This window comes from Notolepis coatsorum (assembly GCF_963971535.1).
Source record: "Notolepis coatsorum genome assembly, chromosome: 7".
In the NCBI taxonomy this organism is placed as follows: Eukaryota; Metazoa; Chordata; class Actinopteri; order Aulopiformes; family Paralepididae; genus Notolepis; species Notolepis coatsorum.
The window spans coordinates 34154914-34173144 of record NC_140171.1 but is presented as its reverse complement, the minus strand read 5'-3'; the positions used below and the strand labels follow the sequence as shown (position 1 = coordinate 34173144).

Here is an 18231-nt window from a genome sequence, read left to right as displayed (position 1 = left end):
CATTGAAACGACGATGATTACGCAGAAAATATAGTTCGGTTACTTCTGATAACTAATACATCATCACTGCATAACTCATACATGTTCATATAAGCTTGGTTGTTGTTTGTGATGCTATATGGTATATGCGATTCAAAGATATTCCCGCATTTTCTTTCAAACTAAGTTGGTCCTAACTAAGGCACCTTGAACAGAGCTGTTTTGCAGACTAGTGTACAGAGGCAACACACGGGGAATTAACAGAACGACTAAATTGGGGAGAAGGTGTACAAATGCGTGTACTGTAGTTAAGTTACCTCAAAGTTGTTATTTATATGATGGTGATATTTGATGCTGATAATACTGTTTACGTTAGTAAGGGGCGTGTTCGCCCAAAGCCGTAAAGCACGAGTTGCGTTGCCATTGGAAACGCGAAGCAGGAAGTAAATTCCACAACTCGACTCTTTCTCTTTGCGTTTGTTTTGACAGCTCAATTCATAAACTACCTAGATAGTCCTATCTTGCTTCTCTCTAAAAGTTGTCTTAATTATTTTTGCATTCTAAATTAATACGCGAATCTTGTAACATCACAATCACCTGGAAACGTGTGACAAGGTAATTTAACGTTAGCATGTGGTACTACTGGTATTATTTACAAACTTGCATGGCACCTAGCGAACATAGTAAACACTAGTTTAACTCTACAACTGGAAATGACATGTGTGATGTTGAGTGTTGACTGATATAGCTAACGTACATTGGTAGTAGTCGTACTGACAGCGCCACGACTTCTAACGTCACCCCGTTAACGTTAGCAAGGGTTGATTGAAAACGTTATTAACAGATTGCAGAATGGGTACAGTACAGCTCAATACATACAATTGTTAAGGGGATGCAGACCAGAGAAAGACTTTCATCTTGTTTACATCAGGGTCCCCCATTTTCAATTCATCATATATGATGATTAAGGTTCACATTAAATACACTGTTAAAGTTTGGCAAATGCGGCACTGTCTACGACGCTCTCTGTTCACAATTTCATATGGTCTTTCCAGTGTTCTCTAGTTACCATAATAGACGTCAATCCATGAGTCGCAGTCGGAACCCCCCGCCTCGGGGTCAAGGGGCCGCTCGAGCCAAACAGGTAATGCACCTGGTGGTTTATTGGTGATCAAATGTTGTGATGATGGGCATACTGGTAACATTAATAGCAGCAGACATGCTTCAGGCATTGAAAAGCGACTCTTCTTCCTGTTCATTCTCTCTCTAAGATGGGGTTACTCCTTGACCTGGATGGAGGGATGGATGAGGGTGGAAATGAGGAAGAGCTGGAAGCAGAGCTGCTGGCTCTGATGGGAGGAGGAGGAGGAGGGATGCCTGGTAAGAAGGGAGGCAGAGGTAAGGAATATTTATCTTAACCTATCTTTATGACTGTCTTCATTGCTGAAGATGTGAATGAATTGGATGCAGTCTCCAACTTGCAAATGAAACACACCTAAAAGTAAATGCACGGAGGAAGTCCTGCCCTTAAAAGTTCAGAACATGCCGGCGGCTTACGTGGCGTAGTGGGCAAGGCGCTCGCCACAAATGCGGAGACGCTGGGCTCGACTGTTCGAGCCCAGCGCTCCACATTGCTTTCAGTTTAGCTGGTCGTTCATACTAATACACATTGGCCGTATTAGGGGGTGGGAAACTGATGGGTGGGGATCAGGCGTTGTGGACAGCGACTCCTACAGGTCGGTTGGTGCGCCTGCGCAGTAGAATCAGGAAGTGTCGGGGGCAGCATGAGCCTCCCACGCGTTACTCCTCGCCACTGAGAGATCGAGCTGCGCAGGTGAAAAGATGCGACTGCTGTTACCTCAAGTACCGGAGGGGACTTGTGCTATGTATGACTTAGTCCACATTGCAGCCAGCTTGTGGGAGGCAAGAAACAGCGTTCGTGACAGGGGAGGGTTGAATTGGATGATACGAAAATTGGGATGGGAGAAAAATATAGAAAAATGGGAGAAAAAGTGGATAAAAAAAAAAAAAGTTCAGAACATGCCCTGAAATAGAGATTACTCAAAAAATAAATGTGTACCAACAGTGTCATAACTCTTACATTAAGACTCTTTTTTTTACTGCATTGTATGTCTATTTTTACTGCTGTGAAGCACTTAGGGCTCCAATTATTTTATGAAAGGTGCTATACAAATAATATTTATTATTATTACTATTATAACTTACATTAATGTGACAGTTTGTATCTTGTTAAACAATGGATTTGATGAGATGGCCTTGTGAATGCAGAACATTACCCCTAAAATAATTTCATAAAGGCAAAAGAAAAGGCTGTAAAAAAGTGAATCTATATATTATATGACATTGGATTTCCGGTGAGAGTTTATTTGATGATACTACACCCTAGTGATGATCTGCTATGTGATCCTGTCGTGTTCCTAATGAGGGTGTTTTTCCACGTCTAGGCCCTGTTCCTATGTCTGAGATCGAGCGAATGGCAGCTCTGTGTATGAAAGACCTGGATGATGATGAAGGTGGTGATGAAGAACTAGATGATGATGAAGACCTGATGGTAAACAGACTCATCCCCCCCCCTGATCCACCCATGATGTACCTTAACTCAATCAGCGCCACAGCAATATGCGTGATGTGTTGTTAACAGGCCGACGCTCTAAAATATAGGAATACGTGGCGGTGTTTGTAGAGCTATAACTATATTCTATATTATAGCTATGGATACAATACTATGGCCCATTTGACATCGACTATTGTTCAATATGTGTTAAAGAAATAATTTTTTCATCCATACATTCCCGTTTTATACCGTGGTGAATATGAGTATAGTTTTAGAGTAATCCTGTTTAATCCCAGAAAACGACACTATGCAGCAATACGTGCAATTCACTAAAAACGTTACCGTTTCTCGCCTGTACACGTTTTTTTTTTATGCTTTGAGCGTCACCAACGGCACACATTGTGGAGTAACGTTACACACATATATTGTGATCGAAGTGAAGTCATGGTTGGATCACAGCAGGATTGATACCATATAGGCCTTACCTTCACTAGGATGTACCCCAAAAAGAATATTCCAATTATCTGATCGCGAGTCCCAGTATTGGTGTCGATCGTGTCGCCAACATAATCCGCTACACATCATGCACTGGGAGCATTTCACGCTTCGCAATACGATCGGGACAACCAGTCTAGAGCCATATGGAATCCGCGATCACGGAATCGCGGACGGAATCGCGGAATTGAGCAATAAAAATGGATTCAACTAAAAAAGATTTTTTTTTTTTTACTTTTTTTTTTGTGTTGTGGGACTTGTACAGCACTTTGTTCAACTTTGTCAGTGCTGTAAAGTTTAAACCTTTTTAAATCTTAGACAAACAAAACACTTTCCTTTCATGAAATATTGTAAGCCGTCATTTGAGGCTTTATAAAAGCAGCACAATGAACACAAATCTGTCAGTGCCGAGTCCAACCTCATCTTAAATAACAAACAGCATTGCTTGTTGTAGTTAACAAAGAGAGGCAGGGTTGATTTTGCAAAAATATATATACTTTTTTTTTTTTTAATAATCAAATTTTATTTTCATATTTGAATCCCATGCCCATCGAACGAAGCTTCGAAGCTTCAAAGTATTTAAGACAGCCCTATTAAATGGACTGTTATATCTTATTAAATTGTGGACATTTATTCATTCCCACTTATCAGACACTATTTCTGATGGTAAAATGAGCGTACAAAGCAAAATACAGAATTCTGAAATATTAAAACGGAAAAAACGGAATTTGGAAAAAAATAAAATGGAATTTGGAAAAAAATAAAACAGATTTCATATGGCTCTAAACCAGTCCCCTTACCCGACCAATAAAAATCCGACCGGAGACTTTTGATCGGCGCACAGGCCAAGATATAATGTTTCAAAGGGTGCTTGATACTGCCACCTGGGTGGATGCGGCCGGTATTGCACTTTGGCATTCTCAGGATGATTCCCCATGTTAACCCAGATGTCTGTGTGCCTGTAATGCATGGAAATATCGAATAAAAGAAATAACTATGAAAACCCGACTATACTCGGGTCTGGCGCTGACCGGTTGTCGAGTTAACCCGACTATCATCAGGTCCAGTGCTGATTGAGTTAATCAAAGTATAGGCCTGTCCTCAACTCAAGATATTCTTAGTGACTAATGGTCATACGAGTTTGACGACTAGCATTAAAGGTGGGGTAGGCATTTTTGGAGAAATGAGCAAGACTGAGCTTACATGTCCAGCTGAAATAGAGCAAGCAAGCCTGGCACCATGCTCTACACACCTGTTACTTATCCACTTCGTGCCTAGTGGCACATAAGGCCTTCACAGAGCGTTTCCACTTCTCCCGGTCAGCTGCCATTGTTCTTGCTTCAGGCCATGAGCTCCACCCTGCCTCTTTTCTTTCTTTCTCTACTGTGCATCTCCAGGTAGTCTTTGGTCTTCCTTTTCTTTCTTCTACGCACAACAGAGGTTTTCTACAGACTCTCAGAGGCACAGGCAGCCTCTAGCTGGATTTAAAAAAGCGACCATAGTTTTAGTTTTCCGTTGTGACCCCTGGAACACCACTTGGCAGATTGGTTCTTAAGATTCAGGCCTGTAATTAATGTTAGCTAATTCTGATTATAGGGCCTGGGATAGTCACAGAGACTGGATTTTTACGCAGTGCATTTGATTTATTTGTATACATTGCTATAAAAGGAAAATTTCACAATATTACCAAAATTGTTCCAAAAAATTATTTGAAACAACCCTTAAATGATTAGCCCCTTTAATGGATAAATATGTCAAATTGCTTTTCCAACATTATTGTCCTTCTGCAAATTAATACAGACATGCAAAATGACCCTTCAATCTAGTGCTTATTAAAATGATTTTGATGGCATTTTGGTGGTGCTTATCATTGAAGTGAAATAACGGCATGGGGGGAGGGGGACTAACCTACTAAACAGTTTTGGTCAACTAAGATCCTAATGACCGATTTGTCAACTAAGTGTAATAACAGTGAAAACAATTACTGGCATTGACCATATTCACACAGTGGCCATTTTGCAGGTGGGAACAGGGTGGAAAGGAATCCCATCCTGAGCATGACATAAGGACTAAATGGCTGCTGTGTGAATAATGGTCAGTAATTTTGCATTTCATAATTTCCCTCTACATTCAGTGTGTTTTGTCACGGCCCACCCACAGGCAGAGCTGAATGAGGTTTTAGGGGACAGTGAGGAGGAGCCTCCAAAACCTGCTCTTCCTCTTCCTGCCTCCACTCTAACCAGCTCCAACTCCACTCCTTGCTCCACCCCCACCACTCCCAGTGGCCCAGCTGGGCTGGAGTCCCACCTGATGGAGCGCATTGACATGTACCAGACTGCCGTTAGCAACGCCACGGCTGCAGGGGAGTCCAGCAAAGCTCGCAGATATGACCGCGGGCTAAAGGTGACTCATCCCTCCAAACCTCAGGATAACCTCTGCCCTTTGTCTGTGTTGCACCGTATTGGTCCAAATATAAGACAACCCTGATTATAAGACGACCCCTCTTTTTCAAGACAAATCTTTGGAAAAATACTTTTTGAAGACCAAAGAAAATAATTGTATTAGAAAATAATGATAATAATACACATTGTTTTATTCAACGTAGGCTGTTACTTTTATCATCTTTTATTAAAAAGAAAAAATTGAATAAAACAATAGGCTGTTGTTTTTTAACATCTTTTGGTAAATGTTTTATATATAAAAAAAAAATTTGGCTGTTTTTTAACCCAGGGTTTGAAGTGTCTATCAATGTGTCCTGCTATTCACATTAGTTCCTTCATCTACCCGTGTTCTTCATCGACGCACGAGCCGAGTGATCCACCGCCAACTGTTTTTGGGTTTGCCACTTTCACAAACACAGAATGGTAGGAAGAGGGGTTGTAACCACCAGGTGCTCGGACCCTCACAGGGGAGACAGTCAACCTTCGGGGAGGAGCGAGTTGGGAACCCGGCGGCGCACAAGGGCCCTGGTGAGACCTCCACACTGGTTTGGTTTCGGTTCGACATGCGGGCTCGCTTGGTCCTCCAGTCGGGTACACCCAGGCACCCCCGGCATGCAACCGGAAATCTGTAGGGGACCTGAACCGGTTGGGACAGAGCCCTGGAGACTAGCTGTTCCTCGCACCTTGAGGAGAGGAGAAATGCCCCCCCCCCCCCATCATTAATGATTGTATAATGACATTTTAAAAGTCATTAACCATTTCACTACCACACTACAGAAGGTTAACCCTTTCACTACCACACTACAGAAGGTTAACCCTTTCACTACCACACTGCAGACTGTTACGTTAACTGCCTGTAGTGTGGTAGTGAAAGGGTTAACTTTCTGCAGTGGGTAGTGAAAGGGTTAACCCTTTGTCGTGTGGCAGTGAAAGGGTTAAAATTCTGTAGTGTCGCAGTGAAAGGGTTAACCATTTGGTAGTGTGGCAGTGAAAGGGTTAAAGCCAAAAATAAGATGACGTTCCTTTTTCAGATCGTTTTTTCTAAGAGTCTTATATTCGGCACAATACGGTAGTTACTTATTTTACTGTCTTTTTTCTATACTTACAATGCATAATTCAACCCAAATCAATGCTGTACAATACAGAATCTAATATTTATCCTCTTTCTTCTTAGACATTGCAGTCCATGTTGGTGTCTCTCAAAAAAGGGAAAACTATCAATGAAGAGGAGATCCCGCCTCCTGTCGCAACAGGTGGAAAGCCCACTCCTGCACCTCAACCTGCACCTCAACCTGAACCAATCAAGGAAAGTGAACTGCCAGCCCCTGCACTGATGCCCACCCCACCCACCAATCAGAAACCTCTGAGGGAGGCTCCACCTTCAGCCCCTAATGCTAGGCCCAACTTTCTGGCTCCACCACAGAAACCTGTTTCTGCCATAACCCCGGACACGCCCGCTATCTCCCCCCTCACCCCCTGCCAACCCAATGCACAGCACTCAGGTATATATACATATTCAAGTGCACACATGCACCCACCCGGAACTGTGGGGTTCTCAGTGGCTCACAAATGAAGGTGCACACTGCTGATGTATTCAGAACATTCTCTTTCTCTCTCTCTCTCTTTCTCTCTCTCCCTCCCTCCCATTAATTTTCATTCATTCATTCAAACCTTTATTTAAAACTCTAACAACCATCAAGGTTGTCCTCGTTTGCAATGATTGTAAAGTTACAGACCAGTTAAAATAAACGCAGCCAAACGCAGATGAAAATAAAGAAAAATGTGTTATTGTGTCTCTGCTCTCCTGTCTCCTCCAGAGCTGAAGCTGGCGGTTATGTCCAGACAGAGGGAGTACAAGTTGGCTGCCATCCACGCCAAGCAGGGCGGAGACTCTGAGCTGGCCAAACGACACTACCTCATCGCTAAGGTAACAGGGCCTCAACCAATCCTCTTCTGTTGTCTCTGTGATGCATAACAGAGATCACATACGGTAGTTAAAGGTGCATTTCACCTAAGATACATCTGCACTTTATTTTGTCCCAGTAATCTGTGTGGTTGGTTTCCCGAGATAGATTATTGCCACGATCTTTAGTTCACTAGATTTTTGATTCTACTGCTTTGTGATGTTTTTAATGAATAAAAACCATGTTTTAAGTTTATAAAACAACTTACTAATTTTAATTATATTTTAATTCAGTTGATCTCTCTCCATAAATCATTTCATTGAGCCTGTAATTAACACATCACAAAGATTCAGCATCGTCGGATAACATGACAAACTCATTAACAATATCTTGCAAATTAACTACATTTGTGCATCACTGCTTACCGTGTTGGGATATGTGTAAGATTGTGTGCAACATAAACCAGTGTACATCAGACCGGCGAATCCGGCTGCTTTGGCTTTTCTTGCAGTCACGCCTACTTTTGGTGTATTTGCTATTGTATTTGGCCCGAATAAGATCTGTCAGCAGGACGTTTTCATTGTTTGAAACACGTTTGTTTTGTCAGTGACAGTGTCAAGCAACTGCTTTTCCAACACCGGCTGCGCTATTTTGAAAAGCTATGTGTGATCCGTCTTCAGGCGTTCCCCTTCAGTCGCCCTACGGTGTTTCTCCATTCAGCGGCAGGAGATTTCCCCATTTCCACAGACATTTAATATGCTTATGAATCTCAGAAATCACTGAAAGAGGAACTGCTCAAATCATATCTCTAAATAGAATCCACACTTGCGTATATTAATTGTCTGTATTTATGTATCTATGTTGTATGTTTGTTAGTAGGTAGGTGTGCAAGCCTACCCACGTTGTATGTTTTTGTTTGTTTATTTTGTTTATATTTGTGATCAGGCTCCCTCCAAAAGCTTTAAATAGCTTCTTGGGAGACCTGGCACACGCACACAATATCGACGATGATGTTTTCACATGAATATATGTAATATATCGTGTGTGTGTGTGAATAAATTCATTTTATTCATTAACACTTTGAGTGCCGACGACATGTTTTGTCGTTTGATTTTTTTATTAGCGATCTGAATTCATATTTCATCAACCGAGTCTCCCGTTGGTACAGCAGAGCCTCTAGGAGCTCAGATGGGAAAATACCGCCCCCTATCGTCTATCCCTGTGTAACTGCAGCCCATTCGATTATACTGCTGGATCTGTAGAGGTGGAGCCAACTGGCTCCATTATGCTGGCGAGCCGTCTGATGAACATGGAAGTGATCGCGAGATGGAAAGCAGCGTGTAATATATATTTACAGCAGCCAATAATCAATCAATAAACGTGATCGATATTTGGAATGGCGATCAGGAATTGGAATAATCTTTTTGGAGAACATCTGATCTAAGGTAAGGAGTCTATGTTACCAGTTTTAGGATAATCAGAGCTGTATTCACTGAGATATCAGCATGTGCCGTGTGTGTGTGTGTGATGTTGAGGAAATTAGAGAATAGATTTTTCAGCCCGCTTCTATAGCGTGCATAAGTACACATATACTATCGATAATCTAGCGTTTATTTGAAAACGATTCATAAATAGGCCGACAAATGACAACGTGTCTAGTGTATTCGAGAATATTCCAATAAATGCCGTTTATGGGGGAATCTTTCAATTTTCCGGAAATTTTAGAGAGAACGATAGCTTTTCGAAATGCTATAAAAAGGATATGAACCGATAAAAAAAAAAAAAAATATCCGTTTCGACAATGTTGACTGCAAACAAGTCATTGATAAGCGACGGGCAGATTAGACACATATCCATAATTTAAAACATAGATTATGCATTTTTAATGCTAACATTGAAGTGGATGATGGCATTCAAGGGGGTAAAAAGGAGGTTATTATGACAATTTCTGGGAATTGATGGTCTTCATCATGGTTTACATCAGTTTGTTTTGTCCTACATTTGGAGAATGTGAACAAATGCTGCCTATTCCCTGTTTACTCTCCCATTTGTCCTGGTGTGGGGATCACAGTGGAGTGCCCATCTGACATGCTTCGTCGTTAGAGTCGGGAGCCTGATTATTCAGGACAAAGCAGTTGTTTACAGCTTTGCACCAAATAGTGGCAAGATATTTGGTCAGATGGCAACCAAGACAGAAAGAAACCCACACTGGGACAGACAAGGAACAGTTGACTGTGTATTTACCATGCATATTGAAGTGTAACGTTAAGCCATTGCCCATACTGGAGGTGTTGGGGTAGTAGCTCTTCAGTGGAACCACCATTTCAGCCTGTGCATACCTGAGTGTAGTAGTGTTGAAAACACCTCCCAATATATTGCCAATTGTGTTACAATACTGTATGTAAGGAGGGATGTGATTGGTTCTACAGTATTAACAGACATTCATATTCAGGCTATATTGTTGTTAGGTCACTGTGTATGTAATGTCAGACCAGAATTCACATTGATTTGCATCGGGTTGTTTAAGTAATCGAATAGGAGCGATGTCAACTCGATATTTCCGATTCTCACCCTCCTATTTACGACATTACAATTTACTGCATTTTGAGCAGGGCTCTAGACTATTCAGGACCTTAATTCAGGGTTTTAGACTGCGATTACAATGAGGGAAGTTCATATTTTACTTGGTGGCACTAGTTGAAAGTGGGAGAGAAATCAGAAATCGCCCCGTAATATACGGAAAACATTGTATCTGGTTTTGTGAAGTGCAAGTGGACCTTTTTAAAGGCCTAATCAAGGAAAGGGGACTAACACTATGCAACATGTAAATATGAGTTTTTCTTTTTGCTTTATTTTATGGCTGTAAAAGGTTTGTTTACCTTGGTAAACACTGATATTTAACAGATTTATATTCTGTTATGAAAAGTTCCAAATTATTATTTTCCATCTTCAACACAAATTCATCAAAATATATGTGAATATACCCCACATTGATAAAAGAAATTAAAAAAAAATAACTGATTGAGTGGTTGCATTGGTCACACTACATCTGACTTTCCTCTGCAGAGACTGGATCCAGTGGTGGAGGCGCTGGACAGAGGGGAGCCTGTTGACCTCAGCTCCCTACCGCCCCCTCCTGGTCAGTGGAGCCACATGGAATCACAACTTAAGCCACCCTTTTTATTTTACAAAGCAATGAAAGGTGCAAAGAGAAATAGAGAAAATAAATCTGGGGTTAAAATGATGTAGCTAAACATTGTCTCAAGAAGAACTAAGAACAATGCCAAAAGGAACAACAGAAAAACACATTGTTGATGTGTTCGTTGACTCACATTTCTTAGAACACAACATGAACAAGGTCAGTGGGAGCAAAGAATTAGCCATGGCTGTTTTGCTTATTTTCTCTATTTGATCACTTATTTATTTACTAAAAGGCTGCCAGTTACACGCAGTGGAAAGAACAACCCCCCCCCTTGCTACGACTCTGAGCCTTACTCAAAGCCTCCTGCCTGGCTGCTCTGAAGCTCGGGCTGGAGCTCGTTGGATGTTTGTGTACGGCAGACAAGTTTAGGACAGGCAAGAGGCAAGACAGAGAGGCACGTTTAGGAGTCGACATTGGCCATATTCACACGGCAGCCATTTTGCTCTTATGTCATGCTCGGGTTGGGATTCCTTTCCACCCTGTTCGGAATCCCAACCTGAGTGTGACCTAAGAGCATAAGAGCTTCTCTCTCCCTCTGTCCTCTTCTCTCTCCCTCTGTCTTCTTCTCATCTGTCCTGCTCTCTCTCCTCTCTCCTCTCTCTCTGTCCTCTCTCCTCCTCTCTCTCCTCTCTCCTCCTCTCTCTGCTCTCTCTCCTCTGTCCTCTCGCTCTCCTCCACTCTCCTTCCTCTTCATTCTCTGTCCTTATTGTTATCTCTGCAACTTATTGTTATTTGATGGATAATAACTTTTCTGAATCTCTGGTCTCACCCTTTCTCTGTCTCTCCTCTGTCCTCCTGCTCTTATGTCATGCTCATGTTGGGATTCCTTTCCACCCTGTTCGGAATCCCAACCCGAGTGTGACCTAAGAGCATAAGAGCTTCTCTCTCCCTCTGTCCTTTTCTCTCTCCCTCTGTCCTCTTCTCTCTTCCTCTGTCCTCCTTTCTCTCCCTCTATCCTCTTCTCTCATCTGTCCTCTCTCCTCTGTCCTCTCTCCTCTGTCCTGCTCTCTCCTCTCTCCTCTGTCCTCTCTCCTCTCCTCTCCTCCTCTCTCCTCTCTCTCCTCTGTCCTCTCTCCTCCTCTCTCTCCTCTGTCCTCTCGCTCTCCTCCACTCTCCTTCCTCTTCATTCTCTGTCCTTATTGTTATCTCTGCAACTTATTGTTATTTGATGGATAATAACTTTTCTGAATCTCTGGTCTCGCCCTTTCTCTGTCTCTCCTCTGTCCTCCTCTCGATCTCCTCTGTCCTCCTCTCGATCCTCTCTCCTCTGTCCTCTCGATCCCCTCTCTCCTCTGTCCTCCTCTTGATCCCCTCTCTCCTCTGTCCTCCTCTCGATCTCCTCTGTCCTCTCGATCTCCTCTCTCCTCTGTCCTTCTCTCGATCTCCTCTCTCCTCTGTCCTCCTCTCGATCTCCTCTCTCCTCTGTCCTCCTCTCGATCCCCTCTCTCCTCTGTCCTCCTCTCGATCCCTTCTCTCTGTCCTCCTCTCGATCCCCTCTCTCCTCTGTCCTCCTCTCGATCTCCTCTCTCCTCTGTCCTCCTCTCGATCCCCTCTCTCCTCTGTCCTCCTCTCAATCTCCTCTCTCCTCTGTCCTCCTCTCGATCCCCTCTCTCTGTCCTCCTCTCGATCTCCTCTCTCCTATGTCCTCCTCTCGATCCCCTCTCTCCTCTGTCCATCTCCAGGTGATGTTGTAGAAAAGCGCTCTGCTCCTGCTGCTCCCCAGTCTTCCTCCAGACCTGCTGCTCCTGCCGCTCCTTCCCCTGCTGTGACCCCAGTGGCCAATGCTGGTAAGACCACGGTATCTATGAATTTGAAGGAATCTAAATGCAAATTGGCAACAAGCACCCACTGATATTTATTTACTTATATTTGACACACAGCTTGGCTACTTACCACACAAGAGCTATATAATTATGTACACAACATACACAGCTTTGAGCTCAACAGTCTGTAGAGGGATCGGTAGAGTCACTCTGGATGCTGGATGAAAGTACGAACACCACTCCCTATTTTCACACTATTTTGCCCCTGGGGCATTTGCTTATGGCTGTTTATAAACCTAACTCGTACCTTAACCCTAATCCTAAAGATTCTCTCCACTCGAAAACGTGTTTTTTATGGATAACCCCTCTTGGAAACATGACTTTGACTATACAGATTGTTATTTGTGCAGAGCTTGCAAGTTGCCACCAGAGCCCCTTTTTCACACAATTCTCCTGAAGAGGGAGAGCATCTCTGTACTTCCCTGAAATCTGAGTTGCATATGATGTCACTAGGGATGTCCCGATCAAATTTTTTTGCTCCCGATCCGATCATGTGATTTTGAGTATCTACCGATACCAATCTTTCCCGATCCGATCAAAATTTTTATTTTTTTCTTAATCCCAATTTCTCACATTACATTCACCCTGAATGTTGACGTTATCCAGGTGAAAAGTTAACTTCATTCAAGCGAGGCATTGCAATCCTTGACATAAATCATTTGATGTATAATTAAATCAAAGGAACTGCATTTGGGTCTGAGAGTGTGGCTGGTCTGCCGTTCTGCAGCTGGATACTATTGGTTTGTTTTGGCAAAATTCTTCTGCTCTGTGTGACAATAAATAAATGAATGATGATATGCAATTTAAAACCAAAACTAAGGCTTCAGTATGAGTTTAAGACGTGAACATGGTCATGTTTGTTGAATACAAAAAATAAAGAAAATACAGATTATTCTTTATTTTTTTTGCCGATCCCGATCTTCGGGAAATCACGTGATCGGCCCCGATCCTGATCACGTGATCGGATCGGGACATCCCTAGATGTCACTAATGGGTTGAACCTATCATGGTCCAATATGTGGTAACTTGATACCTTTAGCTTCAGCAGACACAGACAGCTGAGTAGGTATTGACCTTGTCTTAAGGTATGTCTTAACCCATTCTCTGCCACCACTTTGATCATCCTAAACCATTCTCTGCCAGTACTATAAGTCTATGGAGATGTTCACCTTCTTTGCAGGGCTATAACTTTTTAAATTGTATTGCTAAATTGACATTACTATGGCCCATTCAACATCGATTAGCTATCGTTCAGGATGTAGGAACGTTTTACTTTTTCATTCACACATTCATACGAAAATACCGTCTAGAGTATAAATATGTTTTTATCGTTTTCTGCAGTATTTCCTAGAACGTGAGATATAGACATAAATGCATATATTAGATTATCAAATGCTGTTTGATACCGATCAACGTTATATTAAAAATTTCAACTGTACATGGTCCTAAGCGTTATGACTGATCATCCGTGGGTGAACGGAGGGGGGGGGGGGGGGGGGGGGGGGGTCGTTTTATGTAGTATGGGTGATATATAGATCAGAGCTGTTTGTATCGAAAATGATAAAGAAAAACGCTGAAACTCACGGCAGCTTCCTCGTAGCGATGGGCGATGAGAGTGGAGCCAACAGATCCCAGTTATGTGATGTGGATCGATGCGATCCAGTTCCGGTTTGTATAATACTAATATACGCCCAAATCATGTGGATTATTGAGTTATGGCAACGGATCGATATCCACGGTGTGTGTCTTGAGTCCAGGGACGATAAGCGAGTGCCCGGATGGAATAGTGAGACGCACCGGGAACCCAAGAGATCAACTTCCGGTTGCAACTTGCCGATCAGCCACCAGGTGGCGGTATTGAAGCGTTGCAGAGTTGTGATGGCTCCCGCAGCATATGACAAGGCTCCGTGGGTGAAATATGAATTCCATGACGAAAATATGAAATATGAACTTGAAACACGCTGTACAGCGATATTGGCAGACAACGCATGGCAGGCAATAACGCTGAACAGTGATTTTGGCGGGGAATGGGTTAAGCTGCAGACGTGGAATTCCTGGTAAATATGCAATGGCTACTTGTTGTCAAGTTGCATATTCATAGATCCTTGTATTCTTTGGAAATGGTGTAGAGATGCCATTTTCAGTGTTTTCTGAACAATTTGGTGGGGAAAAAACATACAAACACAAATTGTTATTCAATATAGAAAGTTTTTGAAGGACTTAAAATACATCTGGCGGGGATCTTTAAGTATACATAATCCCTCCTACCTACTGCTTAATAAAGTGGAGGTCAAAGCTATGTATGTTGTGTACATATTATACAACGTGTGTGTGTGTGTGTGTGTGTGTGTGTGTGTGTGTGTGTGTGTGTGTGTGTGTCTCACACAGCCCTGCCTGTCCCTGGTAGCGTGGGGGAGGCCTTGCAGCAGAGGATGGACAGATACAGGGCTGCCGCAGAGGGAGCCAAGAGCAAAGGAGATGACCGCAAGGCCCGCATGCACCAGCGCATCGTCAAGGTAATGTAGACCACGTGCTTTTCATTTGGCGGTGGACCTCGTTTCACTGGACTAAATGTTTCAATGTTTCAAGCCGTCACATGCTCCTCATCAGGCACAGATGCTGTGTTTTAAAATCAGTGTTCTGAAATCCATATGTAATACAATAAGGATTGTCTTTTAGTTTCTTATTGATTGAAAATACAGTAATATCTAGTGTATTCAATCAGTAATAGCGTTATTATCTAAGTCATATCTACTCTCTTAACAGCAATACCAGGATGCAATCAGAGCTCACAAAGCTGGACGACCAGTCAACTTGGCTGATCTACCAGTACCACCAGGTAACATACTGAACTACCAGTACCACCAGAGAACATACTGAACTACCAGTACCACCAGAGAACATACTGAACTACCAGTACCACCAGAGAACATACTGAACTACCAGTACCACCAGGTAACACACTGAACTACCAGTACCACCAGGTAACATACTGAACTACCAGTACCACCAGGTAACACACTGAACTACCAGTACCACCAGGTAACATACTGAACTACCAGTACCACCAGGTAACACACTGAACTACCAGTACCACCAGGTAACATACTGAACTACCAGTACCACCAGGTAACATACTGAACTACCAGTACCACCAGAGAACATACTGAACTACCAGTACCACCAGGTAACATACTGAACTACCAGTACCACCAGAGAACATACTGAACTACCAGTACCACCAGGTAACATACTGAACTACCAGTACCACCAGATAACATACTGAACTACCAGTACCACTAAATAACACACTGAACTACCAGTACCACCAGGTAACATACTGAACTACCAGTACCACCAGAGAACATACTGAACTACCAGTACCACCAGGTAACATACTGAACTACCAGTACCACCAGAGAACATACTGAACTACCAGTACCACCAGAGAACATACTGAACTACCAGTACCACCAGGTAACATACTGAACTACCAGTACCACCAGGTAACATACTGAACTACCAGTACCACCAGGTAACATACTGAACTACCAGTACCACCAGGTAACATACTGAACTACCAGTACCACCAGGTAACATACTGAACTACCAGTACCACCAGAGAACATACTGAACTACCAGTACCACCAGAGAACATACTGAACTACCAGTACCACCAGGTAACATACTGAACTACCAGTACCACCAGAGAACATACTGAACTACCAGTACCACCAGATAACAACACACTGAACTACCAGTACCACCAGGTAACATACTGAACTACCAGTACCACCAGGTAACATACTGAACTACCAGTACCACCAGGTAACATACTGAACTACCAGTTGTGTGTGTGTGTGTGTGTGTGTGTGTGTGTGTGTGTGTGTGTGTGTGTGTGTGTGTGTGTGTGTGTGTGTGTGTGTGTGTGTGTGTGTGTGTGTGTGTGTGTGTGTGTGTGTGTGTGTGTGTGTGTGTGTGTGTGTGTGTGTGTGTGTGTGTGTGTGTGTGTGTGTGTGTGTGTGTGTGTGTGTGTGTGTGTGTGTGTGTGTGTGTGTGTGTGTGTGTGTGTGTGTGTGTGTGTGTGTGTGTGGGGTCCTCTTAGGCTGTCCTCCGCTCCAGGGTTTAGAGAGTCAGCAGAACTTCATGGGTGTCCTGGAAACGGCCATGAATATAGCCAATCAGGACGCAGAAGAGGATGAAGAGGATGGTGGAACAGGAGAAGTTGCCATGGTAACAGTAAAACTTATAGATCAGGACACTACCACAGATGCTGAAATTATTAGCAAACTATTAACAGAAACGCAGCTTGTAGGAAACAGTTTAGCCTCTTTTAATATGAGCATTTATTAATTTAGCTGATGCTTTAATTCAAAGTGACTTACAATTGTCTACAAGAAAGCCAGCAAAGGGATACACTCTCAATATATAACTGGACTTTGAAGAAGTCTTTATTCGGCAAGCAGTGACACACACATGTGATGGGCGGCACACACACATTTTTTCTTGCGTCGCCGATGCGATTGAGTCTCTGCACTTGACCCATCCTGTCGTCCTTCCCCCAAAGGGCAGCCGGGAGCAGATAGGGGCTGCGGCGTAGGGCCGCGCCCTGGGGACCAATCCAAGTGCTCCTGTCCGTCTTCGTCAGGGACGCAACAGGGTTAGCGATCTGTTGTGCATGTTTTTCCATTGGGTTTATCTTATCGGGCGGGGGGGGGGGGGGGGGGGGGACCCTTGTGAGCACGGGGAGAACATGCAAACTCCACACAGAAAGGCCCGGGAGATACCCCACCTGGGTACCTGGCAACGCGGAAACCTGGTCCCCAAGCGGGAATCGAACCCTGGACCTTCTAGCTATGAGGCGGCAGTGTTAACCACTACACCACCGTGCCGCCAACAAGGCAATAAGGCATGGAAAAAAGCAGAAGAAGAGGATGCTGTGGACCCCACGATTACCATGAAAGTGAAACGCTGAACGTTCCAAAAAGAAGCTCCGTAGATGCTTCCTGGAGTAACAATTCAACCCAGTGATTCTAAACCTGTTCTTTGTTTTTCTGTAGCCTGCAGTGCGTCCTTCAGCCCAGAAATCCAAAGCTCCAGCTCCACCAGGCTCCTCCGCTCCTGCTCAAACCCTCAAACTAGGACCTAAAGGTATGCACAGTATAATATTGGGTGTGTGGGTGTGTGTGTGTTTGTGACTTAGGCTAAAATCCTGGAGACCTTTGGGTCAGTAGTCTGTGTCGGGGATGTAGTCAAGTCAAGAGTCAAGAGTTTTAATTGTCACGGCATACAAGTATACAATGAAATGCGGGGGGTCTTGCCCGCAGCGATTGTGCATAATACAATAATAATAATATAAATATAATAAGAATCCAATAGAACGACATTGTGCAATAATACAAGTAATCAAAGTAGGGCATATCGGTATATGTACATGAGTTTTTACAGAGCATGGTAGGACATGCTAGGTCCTGCGGTAGTGCAATACACTGTTAGCTACGGATGAGGCACTGGGTCTTTATGTACACTGCTATACAATGCTATATTATACAATCTCAAGTTATACTATACTATTCTTAAAGTGACCTTTCCTTTTGTAAAGTGACCATAAGTGTGAGCGTGTACAGCATGAGTGTGTGTGTGCTCATGTTAAAGTGGCTGCTAGTGTGTGAGCGTGTACAGTGTGTGTGGTGTGTGTGTGCTCATGTGTGCTTGTGTGTGGAGAGTTCAGTGTTCAAGGCTCTGATGGCCTGGGTTAAGGTGAGGGGCTAAGGATGTATGGTTATGGTTAAGGTGAGGGGTTAGGGAAGGA

At 43.3% G+C, this 18231-nt stretch overlaps 1 protein-coding gene across 1 annotated transcript in view; it reads left to right on the top strand.

Moving 5' to 3' along the window:
• Positions 1 to 441: 441 nt before the first annotated feature.
• Positions 442 to 18231, top strand: part of cc2d1a (coiled-coil and C2 domain containing 1A) — a 55395-nt gene continuing 37605 nt past the window's right edge. The window contains exons 1-13 of the mRNA XM_084318530.1: positions 442 to 594; positions 1035 to 1123; positions 1251 to 1377; positions 2445 to 2551; positions 5210 to 5452; positions 6665 to 6992; positions 7308 to 7417; positions 10461 to 10533; positions 12279 to 12383; positions 14808 to 14935; positions 15186 to 15258; positions 16525 to 16652; positions 17480 to 17570. Coding sequence (XP_084174656.1) covers positions 1067 to 1123; positions 1251 to 1377; positions 2445 to 2551; positions 5210 to 5452; positions 6665 to 6992; positions 7308 to 7417; positions 10461 to 10533; positions 12279 to 12383; positions 14808 to 14935; positions 15186 to 15258; positions 16525 to 16652; positions 17480 to 17570 — 1570 coding nt within the window. The 5' untranslated portion in view covers positions 442 to 594; positions 1035 to 1066. The remainder of the gene's footprint in view (positions 595 to 1034; positions 1124 to 1250; positions 1378 to 2444; positions 2552 to 5209; positions 5453 to 6664; positions 6993 to 7307; positions 7418 to 10460; positions 10534 to 12278; positions 12384 to 14807; positions 14936 to 15185; positions 15259 to 16524; positions 16653 to 17479; positions 17571 to 18231) is intronic.